The following is a 9,877-nucleotide window of genomic DNA, read 5'->3' as shown; positions in this document are numbered from 1 at the left end:
TCTTACCTGGACTCTTTTGCTATGTCCTAATGGAACTATACGACTTGCTATTGAATTGGAATGATTTGGATGTGATGACCCAGAACATGGTGATGTCACTAACTCATGTGGGTTATTGGTTTAAGGTTAATATGAAAACAGAATAATTATATCAATTTTTGTGATTACCAAGTTCAATTCTAGGTCGTTAACACTTACTATTACTATGAGAGGATTAAATGCATTGTTGGCAAATTGCGGGAATTGACCATAAGAAATGTAGTGACTGACAAACAGATTCGCACCTTTTATCGAATGGAAATTCTTAATAAACTGGTCTGCCTAATGTACTTTAATCTGGTGGTATTCTCTGCTGGCATTGCTTTTATAATGATATTGTTTGGTGAGTGAATAGCAACAACAAGTGCCAACTTATCTTGTGCCTTAAATTATCCCAAATGCATACATAGCTCCAGATGGCTTCGCTGGCGAGCGTTTTCCATTTCGTGTCAAGGTTCCTAACATCCTGCCACCAAACATACAAAATCTTTATATGGGTCTTAGTCTGCTGTGGATTTCCTGTGGCGTTACCACCATCGATAATGTCAATGTATTGCTTATGAATCACATTTGCATGCATTTGAAAATTCTTAACTTGGCTTTTGATGGTTTTGGCCTGGAATCAACGTCAATTGGCGATCCTCACACTTGTCTAGTTTCCATTGTCAAATATCACTGCGAATTGATTGTGTAAGAACTATATACGTATATACACTTAGAAATTGGGGTTATTCAATTATAGTAAAGAGAAGGAAGCATCTCTGAACACAAAAAGTATAGAACATATCAGCAAGGCGAGATGAATATCTAAACATGATCAATGTCTGATTCTATGCAAACAAATCTCTTCATTTTTCAGCTATCGGACAACTATAATATACTTTGTATAAGTCGTTTAAGCCTTAACGTTTGCTTTGGGTATTTCAACTAATGATTATCTTTCAGTTTACGTCAGCAAATGGAAAAGATATACCGATTGCCCATTATGTTTCAATTCGTGTCCTCACTGATCACTGTGGCCATGACAGTCTTTCAGACAATTGTCGGTGACTCATCCAATAGTTCCCTGCTCATGTACTTTCTCTTAAGTGGTGTGATATGTCAACTGTTCCTATACTGTTGGTTTGGCAATGAGGTCTACGAGCAGGTAAATTTACCTACATAGCATTTTATTTGAAACTTACTTCCAGCCTTTCAAATTCTAGAGCAAAACTCTATCAACATCTGCCTTTGGGTGCGATTGGTTTAAATGGGATACAAAGCTAAAGAAAAGTCTGCTAATCTTTATGATTAACGCCGATCGACCTTTTCTGTTTACAGCTGGCGGTTTTATGGGCCTCACTTTGACCAGTTTTGCTAATATCTTGAGTAAATCCTACTCCATTGTGGCTGTTCTTAGACAAATGTACGGTAGAATTATGAAATTATAAACTTGTGAAATAAATAACAGTCCAAGAAATAAAAAAAAAAAAACGAAAACAAATGTATAATTTCATTTTTGATTTAGGTGTCAAACATGCCACTTATCGCCCCTTAATTGGAGACGAAAGCGTGACAATTTAACCCTTTTAATATAAATGTAAAAGGTATTTTAAACATAATAGACACTGTGGACTAATATGATAATTATATAGTTACATTATATAGTCGTCATTGGACCTTATCTCTATTAATGTAGAGGGTATATTAGTTTGACTTGAAGTTTAAATCTTTTCTATAAACTTCCTACACATAGATTAAAGATTGGGATTAAAAACCTAAACTAACTGAAATGATAGGATTTGATTTGACTTTTAATTCTGTCTATATTTCATCTTAAACTGAAGAAACAGATTAACATAAAAAAGATTGAAGCAGATTGAAAACTATTTTAGCTGCCTAACATTGGTATATAAGCCATATATTGATTCTCAGTCTAAAGTTACTTGACAAAGTTTAAGGTAAACCAATCCAGGGTATTTCTGTTGTGTATAGTATCACTTTAAAGAATATTTGTATACACTTTTCAAATACACTGCAAGAAATTGCGTGCAGAGTTAAGCTCTTTATTATCATTCAATAACTTTTGACCATACGACATAACGGGGAATGAAAATTTTGTTTCACTCGTATTTTTGTCACAGAAATGAAAGGGAAACCCGAAAATTTCTCTGTTTTTTTCTCAGCGTATTCTAAGTTGGAGTTTCCGCCCATTTTATATGGATATAAAAGGAAATTTTCGGCTAAAAAACTTCTCAGCTATAGGGGAAATCCAGAATGGAAAAGTTACTAAAGGTTTTACAACGTCTAAGGCCCTCAAATGTAACAAATGGCCAAATTGGTTCCATAGACCTCAACATTTGGTTAGGACAATTGGCCGGCTTGCCTTTAATAGGCATCAATCAGGAAGCCAAATACCAAAGAATAGGCCAACAAATTCTAGGATTTATAATGCTAATCGCCCTCTTTTGCTATGTCTCGTTGGAGATATATGATCTCAAACGTAGTTGGACAAATTTGGATATGATGACACAGAATCTGGTGATGACATTAACACATTTGGGTTATTGGTTTAAGGTTCAAGTCTAGAATGGTTTCTGCATTTGTTTGCCATTCAAAAGACAATCTGCTTCGCTTTTGTTTCAGGTGATTAATACATATTTCAATTATGAGAGTATTAAGCAAATCATCAACAAATTGCGGCGACTTACCAGAGACTGTGTGGTCTCAGTCAATCAACAGCGAACCTTCTACGAGACCGAAGCAAAGAGCAAGTTAGTTATGATAATGTATTGCCATTTGATCACAGTGCCTCCAATTATGGCCCTGTTCATGATAATGCTGGGTGAGAATAACTTTGAAGTCAATTCGTTTCATTTATGTGACATCTTTTCTTCTACAGCACCTGAAGGTTTTGCTGGTGAACGTTTTCCATTTCGTTTAAGAACTCCTGAATTCTTGCCTCCATTCTTGCAACATTTGTATATGGGTCTATGTTTGGTATATATCTCAGCTGGTCTATCAGTTTTGGATATTTTGCATGTGCTGTTCATGAATCAAATTTGTTTGCACTTGAAAATTTTAAACTTGGCATTTGAAGAGTTCACTTCTGTTCAAAGTAAAAGCCATATTCCAGAGAGAAGCAACAGTCAAATGACGTCTATAGTGAAATATCATTGTGAATTGATTGTGTAAGAAGCGAGCAAATTAATCACATATATTTTAAAAGTATTATTAATGCTTTATTAACTTAGTCTACGACAAGAAATGGAAAAGGTCTATCGATTGCCTGTGATGTTTCAATTTGTATCCTCACTGATTATTGTTGCCATGACCGCTTTCCAGGCAATTGTCGGAGATGTCAGCCAGAGTACGTTTCTGATGGACTTTCTATTGACTTGTGTGATAGTTCAATTATTTATCTATTGCTGGTATGGCAACGAGGTCTTCGAACAGGTAAGTTTAGAAGTTTGTTACTCTCTTTCGTTTTACGTTATCAGCCTTTTTTTGCAGAGCAAGACCTTAAGTACATCGGGTTTTGGTTGTGATTGGCACAAATTCGATTCGAAATTCAAGAGACTTTTGCTCATATTCATGATCAATGCGGAGCGTCCTTTTTTATTCACAGCTGGCGGTTTTATGGGCTTAACCCTGGCCAGTTTCACCAATATAATGGGCAAATCTTATTCAATTGTTGCTGTGCTTAGGCAAGTTTATAGTCGCAGTCAATAAAGTTTTTCTACAGTGTATTTTTTGTATATTTGGTCAACGCCCATTTGGTGACAGTATAAAAGCTTGATGCGGTCTCAGACCTCTTGGGTAAATGGAAAATGGAAAAACTATTGAAATTAACACATCGGCTAATGCCTTCTGTGGTTAGCGAAGGAAAAATCGGCTCGATAGAGCTAAACATTTGGTTGGCTCAATTGATGGGATTACCCTTGATTGGCTTTAAGCCGGAGACAAAACTTCAAAGCTATTGCATTACCTTTATGGGTACAATTGTCTTGACTAGTCTCTTTTGCTATGTCATAATGGAGCTATATGATCTGGTACTCAATTGGTACGACTTGGACGTTGTGACACAGAATCTGGTAATGTCACTAACACATTTGGGTTATTGGTTTAAGGTAAAATTTTCAACGTCCAACAAGCAAATCAAATATATTATCATCCTTGTGAAGGTCTTCAATACTTACTATTACTATGATGTAATTCAATCTGTGGTAATGAAGTTAAGCCAACTGACTAGGACATATATAGCGAGTGATAAGCAAATTAAAACATTTCTTCAAGTTGAATCTGCAAATAAGTTAGTATGCCTTATGTACTTCAGTCTGGTGGCAGTTCCCTCAACAGCAGCCTTCATTATGCTACTGATAGGTAAGTCTTTTCCTCTATTATTGAAAGTAATTTGAAATTATTCTATTCATTTTAAGTACCTGAAGATTTGGCTGGTCAACGATTTCCCTATCGCGTACAAATGCCTCAATTCATTCCGACTATCTTACAATATGTCTACATGGGTCTCAGCATCATTCTTATATCGTGTGGCACCACAACCATTGACTATGTCAATATGCTGTTCATGAATCAAATATGCATGCATCTCAAAATGCTAAACATGGCATTCGAAAATCTAATTGGAGATGGCAAAGAGGATCGTAATCGTCAGTTAATTGCAATTATCAAATATCATTGCGATCTAATAATGTGATAATCGTTGAGATTTTCATTTTTTTTTTCAAACTAATCATCTTGTATTATTGTTGCAGTTTGCGCCAGCAATTGGAACAGATATATCGTTTGCCAATAATGTACCAATTCGTATCCTCACTGGTCATCGTGGCCATGACAACGTTTCAGGCGATTGTCGGAGATGGCTCAAGCAGTTCGATTCTCATTGATTTTCTACTTAGTTGTGTGGTGGCCCAATTGTTTTTGTATTGCTGGTACGGCAATGAGGTGGTTGAAGAGGTCAGTTCGCCATATCCATTATAAATCTGCGATATTGAAACATTTACGCATTCCTCAGAGCAAATCCCTTTCCACCTCGGGCTTCAGCTGCGATTGGTATGCATTCGATCCAAAATTCAAAAGAACTTTACTCATCTTTATGATAAATGCGGAGCGGCCATTTCAATTCACAGCCGGAGGATTTATGGGTTTGACTTTGACCAGTTTTGGCAATATTATGAGTAAATCTTATTCCATAGTCGCTGTCCTGAGGCAGGTGTACAGTAGAAGCTAATCCTTAAATTGAAACGATTAATAAAGATAAATATTTCACACTTACCTTGGAATTCAGCTAAGCACTATGGGGGAAAAACTGTTTTTTTTTTGGCACTGTTTGATTGCTGAGAATTTTTCATAAATTAGGATTAGGAACTTCTTCAAAAAACTTATAAAAATCAAACTTAAACCAGTTCAAAGTTTTAAATGTGTTAATATAATTTGAAGAACCAAAAATGTTTTGAAATAGTTTAACAAATTTATCGAAATCCTTTACTTGAGAAAACTGCAACATTAGATAAGGAGTTTGGATTTGTAAACGAAAGCAACTTTGTGCAATTTTTACTGCATATTTTCGAATTTGTTTATTAACAGTGTCGACAGAAAATCTGTTATAAAAATTGCTGTTAAAATCTTTAGAGAAAAACTAAAACGTATTTCTGAGCGTTTCTCATCTGGCCAAGCCATTTACCTTTCTTTAGAAAAAAGATCGTAATATAACCCAACAGGACATTCTTCTCTATATCTATATATATAATAGATGTTTATATATTTTGAATTTTGTAGTAAATGGTTCAAATCTATGAATTTGAGGGGATTCCAGGGAGAAGGACAATAACCCAATCTTAATTCCTTGAATTCAAAATATGAACTGATTTTATTTACAAAAGTGTTGTTTAAATTAATGAACTCTTAGACTCTAAGAGGCGACAATTGTTCTTAAAAATGCTTACTCTAATGTTTATATTTCATGCTCAGCTTAAGTGCTTTTCCACAGAATGTGGATGCATGTTCTGTTTGATACTTGATACATGAATCTTTATGACATATTTTTGTTTTATGTTTTGTATATTTCGTTGGTCCATGTGATTTGGTGAAGCCATTTCAGATGAACACGATGTTTATTCTTAAACACAGATAATAATTAAAACCGGATTTGAGATTTTCAAAGAAATTTTTAAGACAAGCCCCTTATTGGCGAATAATTTTGATTAGAAAGCTCAAGCTTAAAGCTTTTGTTTTTCTTATTTTCTGATAATTAATGTTAACTAACATTAATTGCTTAATGTTAACTAACAGGGCGCCAAGTTAAAAGGGTAAACTGAAGTTCAGTTGAAGCGAATTCGTTCGCCCAAATAGGTTCAATTTACGCGGGTTAAACAAACAAACAAACGAAACGAAACGAAAGAAAAAAACAAAGATTTAAAGACGATTAAACTGTTGAACAAATTTGAATTAGGTCGGTTGTGTAAGCATAATTAAAACTAAAAAAAATAATAAAAATACAAAAACAAACAAATCCTGTACCTGTGTACCTAATAGGTTAAGATAAATTTGTTATTCTTCGCCTCCTCTTGATGTTGTTTGCACGTTAGTCTTCTTTTCTTTTTGCATCCAAGGTTGCGGTGTGTCTTTTTTTTTTTTTTTAATAATTTTTTCTTTTTTTTTTTTTGCGTATCCGCCCCGTTGAAATCCATTTTTTTTTGTGTCTACCTAAAGCCTTGGTGTGTGTACCTACCGACGATTTTGACTCTGGTTGGACCTGGCCGATCATTAAGGTGATTTTTATGGTTTGCACGCAAAGCGCAGATCTCCAACCCACAATAAACGCTGTGTCGCTTCGTAAAATGTATGACAATAATGTAGTTTACCGGCACTTGAAGTGCTCAGTTCAATGCTAAGTAAAATCGGTAAACCTGTTTATTATTATTTTCGTATTTTGTATTTTTGTGAACTCTCAAGTTTGGCAAAAACAAAAAAAAACAGATCCCAACATATTGTGTGCTTCGGGAATACACACACTTCGTTGGGACACACAACACACTTGTATGTATATAGGTACCTTTGCGATGATGGCACACGTTCCTATCGTTAAGCATATTGAAATCGTTTATTAAATAAACATACATATACCATAAGTATCTACAATATCGATACGCCCCTTATTGGGATAAAAGCAATTGCTTGTAGATATATTCATAGAGCAAAAGACCACCGGGAAAGCAAAACGATTCGCATTGCCATTTAGATATGAAACCCAATTCGAATGAGACGAATCATGCATGATGGGCTTACTCTATGTACAAATATACAATTTGTATACTTATTTACACAAGTCCCATATTAATCAAAAGTTTTTGGTATTATAATAAATAAATATATGTTTATAGCTGACTTTGAACACGTAGCCATTGGTTTTTGGGGGATTTCAAGCGTTTATTATTTTAACCATAAATATATATTTTTCTGTGAGTTGGTTTAGTCTACGTGTCAGTTGGTTGCAAAAAAAATATGATTTAACATGTATACATAAGCATTTTATTTCATATTTGGTTTTAATTTCCTTTTCTGTTGATCAAATCGGAAGTAAAGAAAAAATATATATTTTGCTGTTTATTCTAAAAAAACTCATTTGTTTTGTTTGGTATTATTTTTAAATTATCTAACAAAACTAACAATTTAATAAAAAATTTATTGTCATAGATATTGAATTACTCATAAAATGGTGTTATAGAGATTTTTGTGTTAATTTTGCATTATTAATAAAAGCAAACAATAATTTCCTTCTTAATAATGAATTATGGATTAGATGCTGTCTAGTTCTAGTGAACTTTTCGGTGCTCTCTTCTTTGTTAACCATATTCCTCCAAATGTCAACGACTACTCATCACTCTTACTTTGAAGTAAGGAAATTAATCAATTAAAATGTTTACTTAGACTGTAGATGGAGAGCTCTGTAAAGTGAATAGAGCTGGGTGATTAGGTAATTTGCATCCTTGGGCTCCTAAATTCTTTTCATATTTCACACTTTCTGTCAATTTCCATATGCCCCCCCTTTTTAGAGTATGGAAATTGCAATGCTTTAACCGTTTCTTCACTCTCTAACATTGAGAGACCAATGCAGTTATACGAAAGCTTTTCCGCTCAATTCCCCACACATCACACGACATCTTAATGGCTAATTGAGTTACAATCATAACAAACCAAATCAATTGCAAACACATTTGAAAAACATTTAAGAAAGACATGGGAGCTGCCCTAGGGCCATAGTTTTGACTAGTGGTCACTTCAGAAAACAAATGCCCCACCATCGGTGTGGCATTCATTGAACATTAATTGGTTTGTTTTCGGTGTGATCAGATCTTGTTTTGCTAATTGTTGTGCGAAACTGAATAGCAAGACGAAGACAATGAAACAAAGGCACTTCAGTTAACGCACACTCCCCCTCCACCACCATCGCCAATTAAATTGAATTTAACAGAGTCTTAACAGAGCAACGTCGCACAGTGGTTCGTTTGCCTATATTTTGGGGTCAAAAAACATCTGATAAATAAACTTGTAGGTTTGTACTTCAAATTCTAAAACTGCTAATTCTTTTCAAATGAAAAGGAATAAGAAATTTTTCAAAAATTTAATTCAAAAAAGAACAAAAGTTTTGTGTTTGAAAACGGAAACAATGTCTTGATTACAAAAAACAGTTAGCCATATTGAATGTTTTCAAAAATTGTTGTTATTTCAGTCTAGAGACTAGACTATTTAAGAACTAGAGATATCTTTCAATATTTCAGACAAAATATTAAACATTTTTTCAAGTTGGCGAAAATAATTAAGAAATTTAAAATATACATTTTCCATTGTTAATTGACCACTTATTATTTTAACATTTTTAATATACATTGTTGAAAGATTAAAAATATTACCACATTTTTTGACGTGAATTTTATTAAGTGCCACAATTTGGGATGTACTTTTATTGATCGAGGAAACCCCCCTATTACCATTACATTACATTATCAGACGACGATCAGTGAATTTTGTCACTAATTTTTTGCTTAATCGTTCCACTGTGCAACAACTGTTAATAGTAATGTAAAGCTTGTGGGGGAAGAAGTTTATCATATTGCTTCTTGCTACCTAAGTTGCTCCATTCGCACTCAGTTGGCTGCCAAACGTTACGAGTTGTGGGAGCAAAGGCGGACAAAATAAATATATATATAGAAATAAATATAAAAAGCGATCAATTGTGTGAAATGTTAATTTTAATCAAATCATAATTAAAAACTTATTTCATTTTGTTTATTGCTGTTACCAATTTTGTTTTTTTTTTATTGTTTTGTTTTTTCTTGTGTGCCATTAACCGGTTTTGAAACATCCAACGTCATAAAGTGAGTCTTGCGTGATCACCCATTTAAATGGGAATTCCCCTCAAAAAAAAAAAAACAACAACAAAAACCCAAAAAAGAAAACCAAAAGACAACCAACAATTTCAGTGACATAAAACAGAATTGTAAAGTTAAAAAGAAAAATTTTAAATTTGTCAAATAAAGCTTATTTGGTTGACAATCTTAATCTTTCAGTAGAAAAGATCTCACTTAGTTCTTATCAGAGAATATTTCTATAGGTATATGTGTATAAAAACTTTAACTTACTAGCTGGAATATAAATAAAGTACCTTATAAAAAGTCAAACAAGAGCTTGTGTTAACTACAATGTAAATTATTACAATTATAAATACTTTAAATATTACATATAGTTTTTTTTAAGTTGAGTATTGGCGCCAGAGTTACAGGTGAAGGTGATGTGGAGAGAGAGAGAGAGAGAGACTGGTCCTTCAGGTTTGACCACA

General features: G+C 33.7%; 1 protein-coding gene and 1 long non-coding RNA gene across 2 annotated transcripts in view; one reads left to right on the top strand and one right to left on the bottom strand.

Moving 5' to 3' along the window:
- Nucleotides 1-346: 346 nt before the first annotated feature.
- LOC137574120 (uncharacterized) overlaps nt 347-9,877 on the bottom strand; it is a 210,279-nt gene continuing 200,748 nt past the window's right edge. Inside the window, exon 4 of the long non-coding RNA XR_011031944.1 lies at nt 347-714. This is a non-coding gene — a long non-coding RNA (uncharacterized lncRNA). The remainder of the gene's footprint in view (nt 715-9,877) is intronic.
- LOC137573992 (odorant receptor 4-like) lies at nt 853-5,269 on the top strand. Its single transcript, XM_068286099.1, has 8 exons — nt 853-861; nt 931-932; nt 985-1,186; nt 1,245-1,453; nt 4,355-4,401; nt 4,458-4,731; nt 4,794-4,995; nt 5,054-5,269. Exons 1-8 carry the CDS (start codon nt 853-855, stop codon nt 5,267-5,269), a joined length of 1,161 nt encoding a protein of 386 aa, XP_068142200.1.

The sequence above is a fragment of the Drosophila tropicalis genome, unplaced genomic scaffold (assembly GCF_018151085.1).
Source record: "Drosophila tropicalis isolate 14030-0801.00 unplaced genomic scaffold, ASM1815108v1 contig_443, whole genome shotgun sequence".
Classification (NCBI taxonomy): Eukaryota; Metazoa; Arthropoda; class Insecta; order Diptera; family Drosophilidae; genus Drosophila; species Drosophila tropicalis.
The sequence above is the reverse complement of the archived record's forward strand: the minus strand, read 5'-3'. Positions and strand labels throughout refer to the sequence as shown.